Source organism: Otolemur garnettii, unplaced genomic scaffold, assembly GCF_000181295.1.
Source record: "Otolemur garnettii isolate 467f Iridium unplaced genomic scaffold, OtoGar3 scaffold00074, whole genome shotgun sequence".
NCBI classification, from domain to species: Eukaryota; Metazoa; Chordata; class Mammalia; order Primates; family Galagidae; genus Otolemur; species Otolemur garnettii.
The window spans coordinates 4578925-4597654 of record NW_003852469.1 but is presented as its reverse complement, the minus strand read 5'-3'; the positions used below and the strand labels follow the sequence as shown (position 1 = coordinate 4597654).

The following is an 18730-nucleotide window of genomic DNA, read 5'->3' as shown; positions in this document are numbered from 1 at the left end:
TTAATTATTTTATTTTATTTTTTTATTAAATCATAGCTGTGTACATTAATGCAATCATGGGGTACAATGTGCTGGTTTTACATACAATTTGAAATTCTCTCATCAAACTGGTCAACACAGCCTTCACGGCATTTTCTTAGTTATTGTGTTAACTATGGTGGGACCACACCTAAGGTGCATCTTACAAGGGTACATGTGAAATTTACTAGGTGTAGAATATAAATTGTGTCTTAACACAATAACTCATTTACCATTTTAAATGAACCCAATCATCATAAATACAAAAGGTATCTACCTTGCTATGCAAGTGTGCCAGTTTTTAAGAAAATTCTATTTTTAAAAAAAGACCTACTCTCTTGAAACCTAGTTGTCCCTAAAGTTCCGCAGAATGGAGCTGTATGAAAGCACCAAACATAACCTCTCTGTTTTTCTTACCTTCAGTTTTTGCAAGACACGCTGGATGCCCTTTTTAACATCATGATGGAAATGTCAGACAGTGAGGCCTACGACTTCCTCGTGTTTGATGCGTTGGTGAGCAGTTAAGCCTATTGACTAGTGTTTAATCTTACAACTGGATAGTTTTCCGTGTTTCCCTAGAATGAGTAATTGTGATAAACATCTTGTTGCATAAATATTTGTTTGCGTCTCTCTGGATGTTTCTCTTCCGGCTAAATTCCTGGGAGTAGCAGTAATAGCAAACGACTTCTATTCCGGGCCTTTATCTCTTTGTATCTTGTTAGAGCCCACTTTTCTGTAAGCTTTCTCTTTCTCATTAGGGAAAAGAAGGTGTTTTATCCCATTAAAAATCGGGACCCCCTTTTTTCACTTTTCTGTTATTTAGTCATAAGGCAGAAGATAACAGGAACCGAGAAAACCACTCATGTTGTGTGTCTGTTTGTTCGTGTGAGAGAGAATTCAGGTGTCAGAGATGAGTCCGGGCCTCACAAGTTACTTTATCCACCAGCAGACAGTTGACTTTGTCACACAAAGTGATTAAATGTATAACGCATTCCAAGAATGAAATCAGGATGGGGGAAGTGGTATCATGATCTAAGCAGCCCAAGGTGGGCAGTGGAGGGGAGGAAGGCCAAGGGTCCAAGCTGAGCCTCATTTGCATGTTGTGAGGGTGTAAATTCAGGGCAGACTTTGACCCCCATGTTGGCAGCTGAGGAGAGAGGTGATTCACCAGCTTGGAGAGGTTGATCAGTGTAGGGAGTGGTGAGGGGGTTAAAGCTAAGGATGTAAAATAAAAAGAGGAAGGGTCACATACGGAGGATGTAACCCAGGCAGGCTCAGGTTTATGGGAAAGAGAGACTATAGTTATAGTCAAGGTCTGGAGACACGTTCCTGTGGGATGGAGCAGCTGGCAGTGGGCACGTACGGAACCCCCAAGTACTCTCCTGTCCTTTGTAACCTATGCACCTGAAGTGGTGCGAGGTGACATATCAGGGGCGGATTGGGAGACTTGACTCAATTACTGAGGGTGCTCAGACTGTACCCCGGGGAAAAATGTCCTGCCCTGTGTCACCAGCTCTGTGGGTTACTTGTGTGCCAACCGCTCTCTGTTTGAGACAGTGGCTCCCCGAGGCCAGGGGTGCTGGCTTGGATCAGTGTCTTCATGGCATTTAACATATAATAGTCTATTTGTGCGGAATAAATATGAACCCCGAGACTTGACTTTGGAGCAGTAGAGAGGGAAGGCCACATGAGCGAGGAAGGAAAGGGGGCACCAGGGTGCTAAACTCCAGCCTGGTGACGGGAGGCCGGGGGCTGTGCAGTGTCACTACTGACGTTTTCCACTATTGGCAGGTTTTTATCATTTCCCTGATAGGGGACATCAAGTTCCAGCATTTTAATCCTGTACTCGAGACCTACATTTACAAGCACTTCAGCGCCACTCTGGCGTACGTGTAAGTATGATTCGAGGGACCTGCATGTTGAATTACTGGATTTGTGCTCTGGGGGTTGTTGATGAAGCAGGAGCCACCTGCATTCTGTAAATGTGGCTGTCGTGCTTCAGTCTAAGCTTCCTGGTGGAAAGAGGGAACCATCCAGGTGTTCTAACCCTGGAACAGGGGTTGGTCCTGGCCTTTGTTCTGGATAAGGCTACGTCTCCTTAGGACTGCAGAACATCCAGGTGAGGAGTCAAAGCCAGTTAGGAGCAGGACCAAGGACAGATGACCAAACTCAGGATCTCAGGAATTGGACACTGGTGGGATTGGCATGAGCTCCCAAGGGGACCAAATAGCGAATGAAAGGAAGACCAAGTCTAATGGGAGAACAGGTCACATCCTCGTACCACAGGTGCTTCTAAGGTGTATTTCTTACGGGTATGTGAAGATTTGAACTTCTTGTCATTTGAAGAAGAGGGAGTGGCCTCTCCCTTTCTGTAGTGTAGCCTTCCTTCCGTCTTTGGTTTACATGCCGCTGACAAGGAAAGCAACTGACGTCCACTCCGCACTTTGCCCTGGAGGGTTCAGCCCATCATGGCATCGGGTGTGCCTGTCACCCCTCAATTATCGTGCACAGCGATGTGATAAACAGAGAAAGGGTTCTAGCCGGTGTTGGTAAACAGACTTTTTATTTTGACAATGGCTTACACCACATCGAGTTGACGTTGTCACTGACCTGTCAGGGCAGCTGCTGACCTGATCTCTCTGCAGACACTCCAGCAGTGGGGTGATTTCCACCCCGGAGCCTCACAGTCCATGAGAACAGTGGCCTCATGTGGGGACATCCTATCCCTATGGATCTCACTTACACCGGGCCACACTCAACACTCCCAGTGGTCGTAATCTGGGTTTATTCACAAGACTTAATTCTGTAGGTTTCCTTTGGATTTTTTGTTTTTTATAACTCTAGAAGAGCTCAGAGATTCCCAGAAGGAACTTTTAAAATAGGAGTGCCCTCAGAAGTCTGAATTAGTACAAGATCAAGACCATTCCTAGCCCCCAAACTCTGGAAGGACACAAAGAGCAACCTAAACTCCCACGATGGTTGTATCTGTTGAGACGCTTAGAACCAGGAATGTTTGAGAGCAGCGGTTCTCAACCTGTGGGTTGCGACCCACAGGAACTGTATTAAAGGGTTGTGGCATCAGGAAGGTTGAGACCGCTGTTCTAGAGGGTCCCATTGAGCTCTCATTGTACTCACAGGAGTTACCATCTCACACCATGTGTGTATATTTTTTAATTTAGTTTTACCTATTTTTTTTTTTACTATTATCTTCCCTTCAATTTACATGCCTGAGTTGGTTTCTAATTAAAATTCAAAATATTAAGGGGACACAAATGTTTTAGGTGACATAGATTGCTTTTGTAATGCTTGAGTCCCAGCTGTAGGTGAGACCGTTGCCCAAGTAAGTTCACTGTCCCCGTTAGGTAGGGTTTTGCTCCTCCCCCCATCAATTTCCACCGAGTTTTTCTTCCTTCTGTGCACATGTGTGGCCGTTGGTTACCTCCAATTTAGTAGTGAGTTCTTGTGGTGTTTGCATCTCCATTCTTGAGATACTTCACTTGGGAGAAAGGTCTCCGGTTCTAATCAGATTGTTACAAACGTCTAATTCATCTTTTTATGGCTGAGTAGCGCTCTACGGCTCCGTATTTTTGGATCCCAAAGAGGCTGGGTGGAATGGAAAGCATTAGACTTCTTTTAAGGTAACCACTTGAAGCAAACATAATCCCTCCCTTCAAGGAGCGTCTGAAGATGTCTGTGTTACATGCCAGAAATTAAAATAGCCCCTGACTTGGATCACTCTGCCTCTTTCATTTCTTTTTCTTTTTTTTTTTTTTTTTGAGACAGTCTCACTTTATCACCCTTGGTAGAGTGCCATGGCATCATAGCTCACAGCAACCTCCAGCTCTTGGGCTCAAGCAATCCTCTTGCCTCCGCCTCCCTAGTAGCTGGGACTACAGGTGCCCGCCACAACGCCCGGCTATTTTTAGAGACGAGGTCTTGCTCTTGCTCAGGCTGGTCTTGAACCTGTGAACCCAGGCAATCTCTTTCATTTCTTAGCCCTTCTGTTTCATCCTACAAAGGGCTTAAAACTATTCTTCTAAGCAGAAACAGATACCCTAGACTGCAGATAGGCATACTACATTGTATAAAAGTTAATTTCCCTGGTCAGGGCATATTCTAGAAGATAAGTTAGAGTTGTCACTTTTGCTTTAATATGCCAAGTTCCCTTCTTACACAGTTCATCCCAGCCTCAGGGCATCACATTAGCCTTATTGATGTTTCTTTCTTACCCTTTGAAGGAAACTCTCCAAGGTACTGAACTTTTACGTGGCTAACGCAGATGACTCCAGCAAGACGGAATTGCTTTTTGCCGCTCTGAAAGCCTTGAAGTACTTGTTCAGATTCATCATCCAGTCTCGAGTGCTCTACCTGAGGTAGCGTGAGGACGGTGGGGCGTGCAGCTGTCTGTGTCTCCTTCTCATCTCCCTTATTCCTCACACTGACGCTCAGCGCTGTGAGCAGCTGGGTTTTTAGAATTGTCAAATTCTAGAACTGCTGGGCTGAAGATGGAGGTGGCCTCTGAGTCTGTTGGAGAAGGTCCATGTCAAGGCAAGCGGGTCAGCAGAATCCTGGGGCAGTAATGACCGCAGGATTCAGGGATGCAGGTGGCTAAAGGAGCCACGTGCTAGAAGTCTCCTTTAGCCACCTGGAGAAGTATGAATCCTATGTATTCAACTTCAATATGAGGACAATCAGTGACACAGTAGGGCATGGTGGAAGGGGAGAGCAGACAGAGAAGGAGGGAGGGGGTGATGGAAAAGAAAAAGAAAATAGTGGCTAATCTCACATAAACTGGATTTAATTTTGACCAGAGTACATTACTTAAACATTAATTTTTAATTCAAGTTGTTAATATGTTGTTTAGGATATTGCATCCTCATTTATAAGTGAAATATGTTGGTAATTTCCCCTTTATAATACTATATTTTTTCCAATTTTAATATCAGGTGTATTGAGATGAAATAGAATGATTTTGAAGTATTTCTTCTTTTTCTATTGTCTATAAGATTTGGCATGATCTATTTTTTGAAATATATATTTTTTAATTTATAAATATTAGTTGTCTATTTTTTGAGACTTTGGAAAAAAATAAGGAGTTAACTGATGACTCCATACTGAACCTCAGAGTCAAAGCATTCTGTAATAGACATGCTCTTATTTGACAATGGGAATGTTACTTTTTTTGCATTATTAATATGATTATTGCTCAATTAAAAAAAAGGAGTCTGTGTTGGTGACAGCAGCTCTAGGGAATCAGTTTCTTGTGGCATGATTGTATCTTACATGTTAGTGGCTTCATGACAATGTTGGAAATAAAAATCTAGGACCATGATCTCTTGCCGGCAGCAGAGAGGTCAGTTGTTTGGGGGAGATGTTTCCCAAAATATGCGTTCTGTGCTGCCATCACATGTAGCTACGTGGTCAAACTACAGCTGTGGAGATAGGATAATTTGTTGTTTGGATTCTTGACATAACAGTTTTACCAAAATTAGAACAGAGCGTGGAAGAAGTATCATTGCAGGGAACGCCCACAACCCCACTGCCTTTCCTGTTTTTCAGAGGTAGCTGGATTTCCAAATGGTTAAAATTTCTTCCCAAGGCAGAAAGGAAAAGATTATAGATTTGAGCATGTGTTTTTCTAAAAGAAAACATAAAATTAAAGACATGCAGTTAACCTGGGGGGGAAAGCTTATAATATGTAGTATAGATGAAAGGTTAATCGCCTTACTGAGTGAAAGCTCTTATAAATCAATAAAAGAATGATAAATTCGGGCGGCGCCTGGAGCTCAATGAGTAGGGCGCCGGCCCCATATACCGGAGGTGGCAGGTTCAAACCCGGCCCAGCCAAAATCTGCAAAAAAACAAAAAAGATAAATTTCCCTAAACTATAGAAAACAAACAGCTACGTTATAAAGGTGAACTTTTAAGTGATGAAATTTTTTTTATTAAATCATAGCTGTGTAACTTAATGCAATTATTGGGTACAGTGTGCTGGTTTTATATACCATTTAAAATACTTTTATCAAGCTGGTTAACATAGCCTTCACCGCATTTTCTTAGTTATTGTGTTAAGACATTTATATTCTACACTTAGTAGATTTAACATGTACCCTTGTAAGATGCACCAAAGGTGTGATCCCACCAATTACCCTCCCTCCATTTATCCTCCCCCTACCCCTTCCTCTTTCTCTTTCATCTTGGGCTGTAGTTGGGTTAAATTTCCCTAAACTATAGAAAACAAAACAGCTACGTTATAAAAGAAAAATTTTACGTGATGAAATTTTTAAGAAATATATATACTATCGAAAGAATGCAGGACACACACACTGTCTTATATGTCTGGCAAAGATTAAATGTCTTTGTCTGTTAATATGGGACAAAAATTGGTTATGTATTAAATTTTAATGCTAGTGGGAATATAAATTACGCAGGATTATAAATGTGGCACTATGAATGAAAAGCATAAATTTTATAAAAAGAAAAAAAAAGTGTTAATTTGTCCAGTAACACCCCATCTAGGAGTTTATCTAATGGGGCAAAAATATATCAGATATGAAATGACTGTGACAGTGTATATAGTCAGTCCTTTCAAATGTGGAGTACATTAATGAGGAAAGATGACCGTGATAGATTTTTAAATTATAAAACAAAATTATTAAACGTAAGTACAGTACATTTCAAAAACAATATAGGTTTGAGATTTGTATAAAATGGGAAAACTAGGTGGACCTCATGCTATAATATTTATAGGATTAAAACTCCAGGTGACAGAGTGTCACTTTTTATTTGTTGCTTTTATTTTTTTTTTGCATTTTAAATTATATTATTAACATTTTTAAAATTTATACTATTTTTATTATTCAGCTTTTTCTATTTTTTAAATTGCTACAGTAAGTACATACTTTTAAAAATTGTTCTAAAAAATGTTTAATGAGGCTGGATACAGTGACTCATGTCTGTAATTCCAGCACTTTAGGAGACCATGGTGGGAGGATTGCTTGAGGCCAGAACATTAAGACCAGACTGGGCAATGTAGCAAGACCCCATGTCTATAAAAAAATAATAAGAAAAATTAGCCACGTGCAGTGATCTGGGAAGTCTGAGCAGGTACTAGGGGTCTGGTCCTCCTGGAACCTCCTTAGAGCACCCCAAGACATCTCACTGCACAATTTGAAACGGTGACCAGCAAGACACTGAGCCCCCAGCATTGTTTTTTTGATCTGACAATTTTCTTTTTTAAATGGGAAACACAGCTCCAGCTATAAGCCAGGAACACGTCCTTCCCGACACATCTGTCATACAATGTCTTTTAAAGATGTCCAACGTCTTTTCTCTTTTTCCCTTTAAGATTTTATGGCCAAAGTGAAGATGGAGATGAGTTTAACAATTCCATCCGCCAGTTGTTTCTGGCTTTCAATATGCTCATGGACAGGCCTCTGGAGGAAGCCATCAAGATCAAGGTCAGCTCAAGAGTCTTAGTTGGGAAACTCTGAGGACTGTCAGTGAGGACGTTTTGGGACAACTTAGAATAGGTCGTCGTAGGAGGGAAACAAATTGATTATGGAAGGATAGCTTATGAATTTCTGTATGACTTGTGGAAAGTAAAGGAAAAAGTCACTTCCCTATGGAGATTTCTGTTTTCAAAGGTCAGTTTGCCAAAGACAGGGTGCCCTTTTAGACCTCCCTGGAATGGCTGTCATGACCCCGATTTCCGCAAACTGACCCCAGTGGTGTGACAGGTGGTGACGTTTGATTCTCAGTCCTCCTGTTCTTCCCAGAAGTGTAAAGTCACCATCCTCTTCGTTATCATCAAATTTTTTAAAAAATATGAGACCTAAACATTCAAGATGCCAAATTTGAACTTTAGGGCAGTGCCTGTAGCTCAGTGAGTAGGACGCCGGCCCCATATACCGAGGGTGGCGGATTCAAACCCGGCCCCAGCCATAGTGCAACAAAAAAATAGCCGGGCGTTGTGGTGGGTGCCTGTAGTCCCAGCTACTCGGGAGGCTGAGGGTAGAGAATCACCTAAGCCCAGGAGTTGGAGGTTGCTGTGAGCTCTGAGCTGCAGAACTCTACCAAGGGCGATAAAGTAAGACTCTGTGTCTAAAAGGAAAATTGAACTTTACTATTTATTCCTTGTTCTTTATGTCAAGTTTGGGAGGGAAACTTCCAGAATTTAAGTCCTTAGATAGAAAAACGAATTCCAAATGGACAGGGCCTCCTAGAAGAAAAGACCCAAAGTCCTACCTCCTGCATTTGTAGGAGAAAGACTTCAGGAGGCTGCGTGTGGCAACATCAGCTTTCCTTTTTATCGAGGGGGTATCTGTGTCCAGTTCGCTGTTTCAGCTCTAAGTACAGCCTTTTCTGATCAAACAGTAATTCTGTTTTTGTCCTGCTTGGCAACTGAATCTGCCTTTGGTGTTTTTCTTACAGGGGGCAGCTTTGAAGTATCTTCCTAGCATAATTAATGACGTCAAACTTGTGTTTGATCCTGTTGAGCTCAGGTAAATGGCAAAAAAAAAAAAAAAAGGTTGTTGAATTTAGGAGAGAAGCAGATGCCCCCCTGGGCTGGAACCGGGGCCGCTGCAGATGCTTTGATTGTTCAGCGAGTATTAACTGAGCGCTTCTTGATGCTCAGTTTTGTGGAATATATAAAAGAACCCACAGAATCTACCCTGAGAGAGGTTTGGTCTGGGGAAATAAGACGTGCAAACATAAAATTAACTCCTAAAGACGGTGTGTAATAATATGCTTCCGGGCGTAGCAGGAATGCAGAATCAGACCGGGGTGGACAGCAGAGTCACAGTCAGCTGGGAAAGGCAGTTTGCACAAAGGCTGGTCTAGAAAGTGCTAATGGATATGGGATGAGCTTTGGCAGCTGTAACCGTCAGCCCCAGAGTCCTCTATGAGCAAGGAATACAGTCTCCCTGGTGCTGCCTGGGGGCAGACTCTGTGGTCCTTTGGGAGTATTCGAGATAAAACTTCAACATTCCCTAATGTCAGAGTGCAGGAGAGAAGTGAATCAGGATGAAAACACTGACGGGGCCTTGTCTTCCAGCGTGCTCTTCTGCAAGTTCATCCAGAGCATCCCTGACAACCAGCTAGTGCGGCAGAAGCTGAACTGCATGGCCAAGATCGTGGAGAGCAGTCTTTTTCAGCAGTCGGGTGAGTCTCCGCCAAAAACTGCTGCTTCCTGAGCGGTTGGCCTGTTTCTTCTGCTGCCAGCATTTGATTTTTTTCTTCTAAATGTTAATAACGTACTCACCAAGTCGCCAAGTCGTTTAGCACTTAAGGTCCTCCTGGAAGACCCGGTTTTAAGCAGAAGCTGAAGTCAGCATGGTATTTCCAATAGTCCCTCATTAGAACGGCCAGCAAGTGGCTTGTTAATTTTGTCTTCAGGAAAGAAGGACCCCAGGGGCGGTGCCTGTGGCTCAAAGTAGTAGGATGCCGGCTCCATATGCTGGAGGTGGCGGGTTCGGACCCAGCCCTGGCCAAAAACTGCCAAAAAAGAAAAAAAAGAAGGATCCCAGAAAGTAACAGGCAAATGGGAAAGATGGTCCTTTTTTAAACAAATTTATCTTCTTCAACCAGTTGCATAAGCTCCAAACCAGGTGGGGGGAGTCCACAGTGTGCTGGATCCTACTCGTATGGGCTTAGGAGAGCTGGTGGTACATGCGGCCCTTCTCAATCCACTGTCCGTGACAGCACATTAGTAGCTAGAAATTGACTGTCCTGGAAGTATTTACACAAGGGATACTGGCAAACACTGTAAATTAAGAGCTTTTCTTTACGGGATAGTTGGGAGCCAGATTACCAGCAAACCCCTGTGAAGAGAGGGGTCTGGGAAGAAGAAAAATCTCTTATGGTAGTGAAATACTTTTCATTTTGTAAATAGCCACCCTGAATCATTGTGCTCCTATCCCAAAGCTGATATGAGCAGGATGTCTAATACCTGGGCCTTCCCCATAAACCCAAAACTGGATGGCTGGAGGGAGCTTCCTTTGGAGTTCCTGCCAGGGAAGAGTTGCAGGGGGTGACCGCATGTGGTGTATACACATGGGGGTCTGCAAAGGGTCAGGCTGCCTCAGAAATCAGACAAGCTGAGTGATTATGGTGGCAGAGCCCTCCTGGCCTTGCCCCTGGCTAGTTATGTAACTTTAAACAAATGAGTGACCTTCTCGAAGTCTCAGCTTCTATTTCCATGGAAGGCGGAATTGAACTAGATCATATCGGTTGCCTCTTGTGGTTCTGTATTTTTTGACCCTGTGAAGTTGTGCTTAGAAATTTTAAATGTTCATCATATGGTATGTGAATTAAATAGCAATAAATATGTTTAAAAGTGAAAAAAAATTTTAAATGTGTCCGGGATACAGAGGCGTCAGTGTCTTCAGAAAGCTAGTGAATGTTCTTAAGTAGAAAACAAATTATTACTAAACATCTTAATATGCTTTGATAATCTCTGGCCCTGCGGGTGCAAAAAAGATAATTAAGGCAATAAAAATGAGGCGTTTTGAAAACACAAGAGCAAGCACATACTGAGTAGTTCCAGAGAAAGCATGACCACTGCTAATAGTCATGTAAGGACCTGGACTCATCGTAAAAATGTGCTATGACGGTGAAGATCCCAGCAGGAAGACACAGTAGATCATTCTTTACTTTCTGTGATCCACACACCTGCGGGGACGTGAGTGGGATGTCCATCAGTTGTGTCAAAATGTACTAGGGAAGTTTGGAATTGATAAGAATGTCATAGTCAATTTTCTCCATCAGGCGCAAACCCTTTTGCAAAAGTGTTTTAACTTGCTTCCTTTTCCTGGTGATTTCACTTTCACCTACATAGGCATTTTAAAAAGCTAGAGAAATTATTAAATACTTTGCCGAATCCTCACACTAACTCATCAAGGCGGGGGCTTCTTTTCTTAGTTCGTATTGTAATCCAGTTACTAAGCCGAAATTGCATTCCAAAAACCAGGCGCTGCTGGGTGGCTTCCCCCTGTCGGGCTGACTCTAGAGCCTGGAGCTGCTGGGCCGGGCGGAGAGAGTCACAGAGAAGAGACAGGCAGTTAAGGAGGCTGCACTGGGGTCTGAGCTGTCTGCCTTTTCTTCCTCAGAGTGCAGAGATGTGCTGCTGCCGCTGCTAACAGACCAGCTCAGCGGCCAGCTGGACGACAACTCCAGCAGGCCTGACCACGAGGCGAGCTCGCAGCTGCTCAGCGGCATCCTGGAGGTGCTGGACAGGAAGGATGTGGTGAGTCGTGGCATCGCTGATGTGCACAGAGCACACACCGGCCTCTCTGCACCAGGCAGGAGAGACTCCATGTCCTGCCTGCTCTCATTTTGAACCCAGGTATCGGGCGGTCATTGCCCATTTTGGGGGATAATCTGAGAGGCCAGAGTGTCCTGTGCAAATACAGGTCCAGGTGAAGTCAGCCGGGCCCTCCGCTAGCTGAGCTTCCAGGCTTGCTTGGTGCACCCCACCAGAAACCCCCATCGAGACTTTCTTATTTTGCGCAGAAACCTCTATTCTCTTATCCTCTGGTTCCTGACAACACTATGATAGAGATTCCTGAGCTTCTGCGAGAAGCTTCAAGTTCATATGCTCTCTGACGTTCATGCTGTCCCTGGAGCTCAGGGGACGTTATGTTTCTTATCTTGGGTCTTCTTTGGGATCTGCCTCCCAAGAGTGGAGTTGAACTTGACTGATTTGCCACATCCTCAGCCCTCAGCAGAGCTCCGCACAGGGGGCTGCAGAAGTCTGCAGAGTGTGTTTGGTTGAGCAGCTGAGGATTGAGCAAAAGAAAGGTGTATTGCCCCAAACCACAGTCCCCACCGGCATGCTGGCCGCATGGCACAGGTGTTCCCACAGAAGAGGAAAACCACCCTGGGTTTGCCTGTTTCCTTTCTCTTAGCAGTATCTTCAGATTCTGTTCTGCTCAGAGATATTCTGTGCCTGTCCCTGTAGCTAAACCCTCAGCTCACCCGTCAAGGGTCCACCACTGTCTGACCACAGCCAACCTTTTTTCTTGCTCGTAATTTTCTCAACACATCTGCATTTCTGCCGTTCCACACCCCGGTCTCAGAGTACCCAGCTTATCTAGCTCACCCTGTCAACTCACAGCCCACGCCCCTGCCCCCCAGGGTACTGTTTATTTGATAGTCATTTGACCTCATTATAGGTCATTCTCCACTTTTTTGATTATGTTTATAGAAACCACTTCATAAAATGCAATACATTTTCCCAAGAAATCTTGTGATGGAGGATTTGGTTTCTAACCAAAGAGTTTACAGTCATACGTAAATGTAACCTGTTGTGTCAGGAATGCAGTAATTTTTTTTTTTAAGTTAATTCCTGTGACTCAGTGATTATTGAAAATAAAATTAAGTTCTAAGCCCTATACGTGTGGCAGCAGCGTGCTGGATGCTTGGGTTTGGCCAGGGATCTGGTGTATGAGAAAGCGTATGTTTATGCTCCAAGGTCAATCTGAGATGTGGGAGGTGGGGCACTTGGACTCTAGTCCCCACTCTGTAGCTGTGTGTCCTTAGGCCAATCTCTCAGTGTCTCCGTTTCTGATCCCATAATATGTAGGAATTATTCTAGATGACCTCTTGGGTCTCTTCCAATTCTGGCCCTATTTTTTATTTTTATTTATTTATTTGGAGACACATTGTCACTCTATCACCCTGGGTAGAGTGCTTTGGCATCATAGCTCACAGCCACCTCAAACTCTTTTTTTTTTTTTTTTTTTTGAGACGGAGCCTCAAGCTGTCCCCCTGGGTAGAGTGCCATGGCATCACGCTCACAGCAACCTCCAACTCCTGGGCTCAAGCGAGTCTCCTGCCTCTGCCTCCCAAGTAGCTGGGACCACAGGCGCCCGCCACAACGCCTGGCCATTTTTTGGTTGCAGCCGTCATTGTTGTTTGGCGGGCCCGGGCTGGGGATTCGAACCCGCCACCTTAGGTGTACGTGGCTGGCGCCTTAGCCGCTTGAGCCACCGGCGCCGAGCCTTTTTTTTTTTTTTTTTCCACCTCAAACTCTTGAGCTTAAGCAATCCTCTTGCCTCACCCTCCCCAGTAGCTGGGACTACAGGCATCTGCCACACGCCCAGCTGGTTTTTCTATTTTTAGTAGAGATGGGGTCTTGCTCTTGCTCAAGGTGGTCTTGAACTCCTGAGCTCTAGCAGTCCACCTGCCTCAGCCTCTCAGAGTGCTAGGATCACAGGTGTGAGCCCCTGTGCCCAGCCTGATCCTGTTTTCTAATACGTAATATCTCTGCCTGCCTGGTCTCTGCACAGAAAGACTCTTCAAAAATGACTTGAACATATTTAAATCCTGTGCAAGGAGATTTAATTGGCTTGTTTTTTCTCTTTCCAATATATCACTCCCTGTATTCAGCAGACCCATTCAAAACTACTGACTTTGGAGCTCTGTTAAACTAGTAAATCTAATAATTTTTGGTACAATTTCCCTCCATGAGCATTTTTAAATGCACGCACTAGGACAGTATCACTTTATCCTCTCATCTCCGATGACTGGCATTTGTTCTTTCTCCTCTTCTCAGGGTGTGGGGTTCCCTCCTCATCCACAGCTCTGTCTTAGAATTGTCCTCACCTCTCAAGTCCAGCTGGAGTTAAGCCCCTCCTTGCGGGTGAGCCTCCTACAGCCCTGTACATGCAGCCTTCATCTTCCCCTTAAGTCTTTTTTCAGGCGTTTATCATTTTGTACCTTGAATTACGAATTCAGCTCACAAACACTTAGCAAGCTTCCTGCACGCACCTGCCAGTGGGATAGGCGGGGACCACGGCAGTGAATGAGAGAAGCAGGCACTGTGCCCCATCGCACCTGCCCTCTGCTGGGATCCTGATGCTGTTCAGCTTTCTTTATGTTCATGCCCTGACTCTCCCTAACACCCACCCTCACCTTCCCCCAGAGTAGAAATCTCTTAAGGGCTCAGAGGAGCCGTATTCCTTTTCATCCCTCTGCACAGGGCCCAGCACGTGACATGCACATCTAGTTAGCTCTGAGTAAGGAAATGTCAGATAAATGGATGGTAACAGGGCCACGTGCTCCTGAGTAGAAGACTGTCCACCCATGTGAGTACGGAGGGGTCAGTGTGAGCCCTGGGCCGCCTTCCGCATGGGCCCGGCATCCTCCTTGGCTATTTGAACAAATAGACCCGAGGCACAATCTGTCAGTCCAAGAAAAGAAAAATAGTCTATGCAGGCTCTTTTCCTTCTCCCCACTCAAAGATCTCGAAAGAACGTGGCCAGGTCTGGAGGTTTACCTGCCTTCATGGCTCTGCCGACGGTGCAGTTAATACTTTAAAATCTGGCTAGTAGCTTCCTTTGCGTCTGGGGTTGGTTAAGAAGAGGAGAGGTGATGTTAGCAGAAGTGACACAAAACGGTGGCGCCTTGATTTTTACTTTAAGTCCTCTGCAGACTTTTTCAAGGAAGACAAGGTGTTCATAGCATGTAGGTGGTTTTATAGCCAAACTCCTTTGATGTGATTTTTCAGTAAAGTTAATGAGTAGAAAAAAGCCAGAGAGGGAGGAAATGAAGGTGAATTCGTGTCTAAGAACGCTGATACTTCAGCAGAGTTACATATAGCAATACACAGGTGCTGCATGATCTTACTTATATGTGGGAAGCAGGCGCTGAAACAGAAGTTGGGGGAAGGGGTCGAGGCGGAGGGAGAATGGGGAGATGTTTGTCAAACAGTGTAAAGTTCTGGTTATAAGATGGACAAGTTCTGGGGCTCTCAAGTGAACCTGGATGGTGATAGGTTAATTAGTTTGGTTGTAATATTCAACACACAGTCTGTATCAAATCATGCTGCATGCACTGAACAGATACGAGGTTCATCAGTTAACGTTTATTTATTTATTTATTTTGGAGACAGAGCCTCAAGCTGTTGCCCTCAGTAGAGTGCTGTGGCATCACAGCTCACAGCAACCTCCAGCTCCTGGGCTCCAGCGACTCTCCTGCCTCCGCCTCCCAAGTAGCTGGGACTACAGGCACCTGCCACAACGCCCAGCTATTTTTTGGTTGCAGCCATCATTGTTGTTCCGCAGGCCCAGGCTGGATCCGAACCCGTCAGCCCAGGTGTATGTGGCTGGCGCCTTAGCTGCTTGAGCCACAGATGCCAAGCTGTCAGTTAAATATTTTTAAAAATAATAAGTAAATAAAATGTTATCAAGCCAAAAAAGACATACAGCAATCACTTGGTTATTTGCAGTTTTAAATAGGACTTTCAAAGTATTTATCATGAAGCAAGGAGAGATGAAAACTTTGAAAAGTTAAGTTGAGGCCAGGCACAGTGGCTCACACCTGTAATCCTAGCACTCTGGGACTCCGAGGCAAGTAGATTGCTTGGGCTCAGGAGTTCAAGACCAGCCTGAGCAAGAGCAAGACCCTGTCTCTAAAAATAGCTGGGCAAAAATTAAAAATAAAAATAGCTGGGTATTGTAGTGGGCACCTATAGTCCTAGCTGCTTAGGAGGCTGAGGCAAGAGGTTCTCTTGAGCCCAAGAATTTGAGGTTCCCATGAGTTATGATGAGGCCATGGCACTCTACCCGGGGCAAGGCAGTGAGACTCTGTCTTAATAAAAAAAGAATAGAAAGTGAAACTGAGTCAGGAGAAAGGGCGTCCAATCCTGTGTTTTGCCCGCAGGGCCCCACGGAGATGCACATCCAGCTGATAATGGAACGGCTGCTGAGAAGGCTCAACCGGACGGTGATCGGGATGAACCGACAGTCTCCCCACATCGTGAGTGTCCCTTTAATGGGTCGCGTGGCTGAGATGACAGGAGCGTGAGTAAGCCCGATCCATGGAGCGACAGAGAAACCCAGAGCAGCACAGTGAACATGCTGGAGAAGGATAAACTTAAGAAGGGGGAAAGCGAGGGAAAGACAGACAGAGAGAGACACACACGTGGTCACACCGAGAAGTCTGTGTCTCAGCTGCTGGTGGAGCTGAGATCTTCCGGTTAGCGTCCCCTGACCTCAGCTTCCAGTTAGCGTCCCCTGACCTACAGGATTCCCCAAGTCACACCTATCAGTGGGCTGCGTACAGCCCTCCAGAGTGGAAGGAGGTAGTGTGATGAGGAGACAGCAAAGCACGGCCCGTGGGACGTTTTACACATGTTTCCGCTTTCCTGGGGTCCCTGGTCTGCAGCTCGTTGTGTGGGGAAAAACCAGAGTCCATGGTTCTTCTTTCTTTGGCCGGTGGTCTGAAGAGTCTTAGCTTTGTGTTTCCTTTTTCCCTCCAGGGCAGCTTTGTGGCTTGCATGATTGCCATCCTACGGCAGATGGAGGACAGTCACTACAGCCACTACATCAGCACTTTCAAAACCCAACAGGACATCATTGTAAGTTGTCCTGGCTGGGGCCTGGTAACCTGAAGACTTCTTGTAGTTGGTTAAATAAACAAGTGCACCTGGGGTCCACTGTGTGCACGGGGTTCTCCTCCCACGCCCTCCAAGGCCGTGTGGTTGATGACCAGAGGGAAGAGTTGCTTCTTCCTTTCACTACTTGGAAGGCTTTGAAGAATGGACAACATACCATGTTTCCCTGAAAATAAGACACTGTCTTGTACTTATTTTTTCTCAAGAAGACACATTAGGGCTTATTTTCAGGAGATGTCTTCCTCTGGGGGCCAAAATGCATGGCGTAGCATAGCCACACCCATCACTAGGTCTTATTATCAGGGTAGGGCTTATATTATCTATGCATAGCCACGCCATCTATGCATAGCCACGCCCATCACTAGGTCTTATTATCAGGGTAGGGCTTATATTTAATAAATGCATAGAAATCCTGCTAGGGCTTATTTTTGGGGTATGTCTTATTTGGGGGGAAACATGGTAGACCGAAGGTTGTCACACACCTCCTCCTAAGCCTCTCAGATGGAGAGAGAGTCCTTATTTAGAAACATCTTTGCCGCTCTGCAAAGAGCATAGTGTTTAATATGAGGGGACGGTAGTTACTTTTAGAAGGCAGAGGTGTGTGCAGAGCTTGATACCATTATTTTGGATAGGGAAGCGGAAGGGTAACTAATCTCCTACCCTGTTCCTTACAATATTTGGAAGTTACCTTCAATTGAAAATATTCTCTTCTCTTTCATTTTAAATAGGAAATTGTTGTCATGGTGCTATTAAGCACACATGTAAGTGGCTGAGTTAGGCCTCTGGCTACTGCTTCCTTGAGTCTTCCCTTCAGGGACGTGTTCATGGCCCTTAAGCTGTCTGTGAAGATACTGCCTGATTCTGTACAGATATTGGCTGGATGTGGGGCTGGAGTAGCAAACTGGTGCCACAATGTGCTGGCCTTTGCTCTGTGTAACTTCCTACCGTCCATGCAGGCTGCAGTCTTTGTAGTTTAGATTTTCTGCTTTCTTTCTATCATACTGAGAGTATGTGCCCAGCGCACCCAGGGATGTGCAGCTCCCTCCTTTCTGTGATGCCCTCATGATAGACAGACACGGGCACTGGGGAGATGTTAGTCCAGCACTGGACACCCATGAAGCTGTGTTGGACACGGGCCTCTCTGAGACCCCTCTCTGGCAGGCAGCACGACCCAGGGCCCAAGGCAGTATGTAGCTGTGTCTGCAGTGACCAGGCGTGAGAGGAAAAGGCAGAGAGGAGGGGAGGAGAGGGGAGGGAGTTCTAGAGCAGCTACATGTTCTCCATCTGCCGATAGGTGTTAGAACACCCAGCTCTGGGTTTGAATTCTGACTCTTTCATTTCCTGGTTTGAAACTTGCTATTTAACCTCACTAAGCCTCAGTTTCCTCATCTGTCAGACAGTAGTTACCTTGAGGGTTAACATGAGTATCGATGGAATCCATGCAAAGGAAAGGCCTAGCTTTGTGCAAGCGGACATGCCCAAGAAGAGTAGCTGCTTATAAAAATAATTTTATTATTATTGTAAAAGAAAGCAAAATCAACACTAAAATATTTTAGCAATTCTTTTTTCCAAATTACCTTCTGAAAGCAGGTGGAATAGGGAATTTCTAAATTCAGATTCTTGACAGTTCAACTCCATTCTTAGGTAAGAAAAAGGAAGGTGTAACTCCTGTTTGCTAGAAGGATGGTGTGTTCTTCCATCTGTAATATCTAATTGAAGTAGGATTGCTGTCCTGAGGAGGGATGTAAGGCCGGGAGATGCACAGTGACTTCTCTGAGCTGATAGTCCTCATGGGCAGGGCCGCTGTGCACAGCTGGGCCTTTCCCCTTTTGCTCTCACGCTGCCTTCAGAGGGAATCCCAGGAAGGACATTGAGAAGTGGTGGATAAAATGAGGCCTTGGGATCCTCTGCGAGTTGCTTTTTATTATACTGCCTTGTTAACTTAGATGACTGAAAGTTGAATGTAGACTCAGGGTCCAAAGCCTAAAGCTGACATCTAAATTGAATCTTTGCTTCACAAATTCTTATTGAATTCTTATTGATTTGAAAGAAAAGCAAAATAGGATGATGGTTCATCAATTGGTAAAAGTCCTTAAAATGTATGCCGCACAATTTGAAACTCAAATTCTGTCCAGGATTTCAGAATTGAGGGTGGAGATAAGTCCGAACATGCCTGTCCAGGGAGGCCCGTGGCACACACTTCTAGCTAGAATCAATCCAGGCCTGTGCTCCAACCGGTGTCTCAGAAAAATATGATTGGAAATTAAACCCAGGCTCCCTGCCTCTCAAGTGCAGTGTTCTTACCACTACATG

At 44.9% G+C, this 18730-nt stretch overlaps 1 protein-coding gene across 1 annotated transcript in view; it reads left to right on the top strand.

Annotated features, from left to right (window-relative positions):
• The window catches only part of DOCK5 (dedicator of cytokinesis 5), a 196041-nt gene that overhangs the window by 135328 nt on the left and 41983 nt on the right, over positions 1-18730 (top strand). The window contains exons 19-27 of the mRNA XM_012807685.2: positions 442-531; positions 1810-1910; positions 4257-4391; positions 7367-7478; positions 8452-8522; positions 9077-9183; positions 11130-11266; positions 15685-15780; positions 16283-16381. Of these exons, the coding sequence (XP_012663139.1) occupies positions 442-531; positions 1810-1910; positions 4257-4391; positions 7367-7478; positions 8452-8522; positions 9077-9183; positions 11130-11266; positions 15685-15780; positions 16283-16381 (948 nt within the window). The remainder of the gene's footprint in view (positions 1-441; positions 532-1809; positions 1911-4256; positions 4392-7366; positions 7479-8451; positions 8523-9076; positions 9184-11129; positions 11267-15684; positions 15781-16282; positions 16382-18730) is intronic.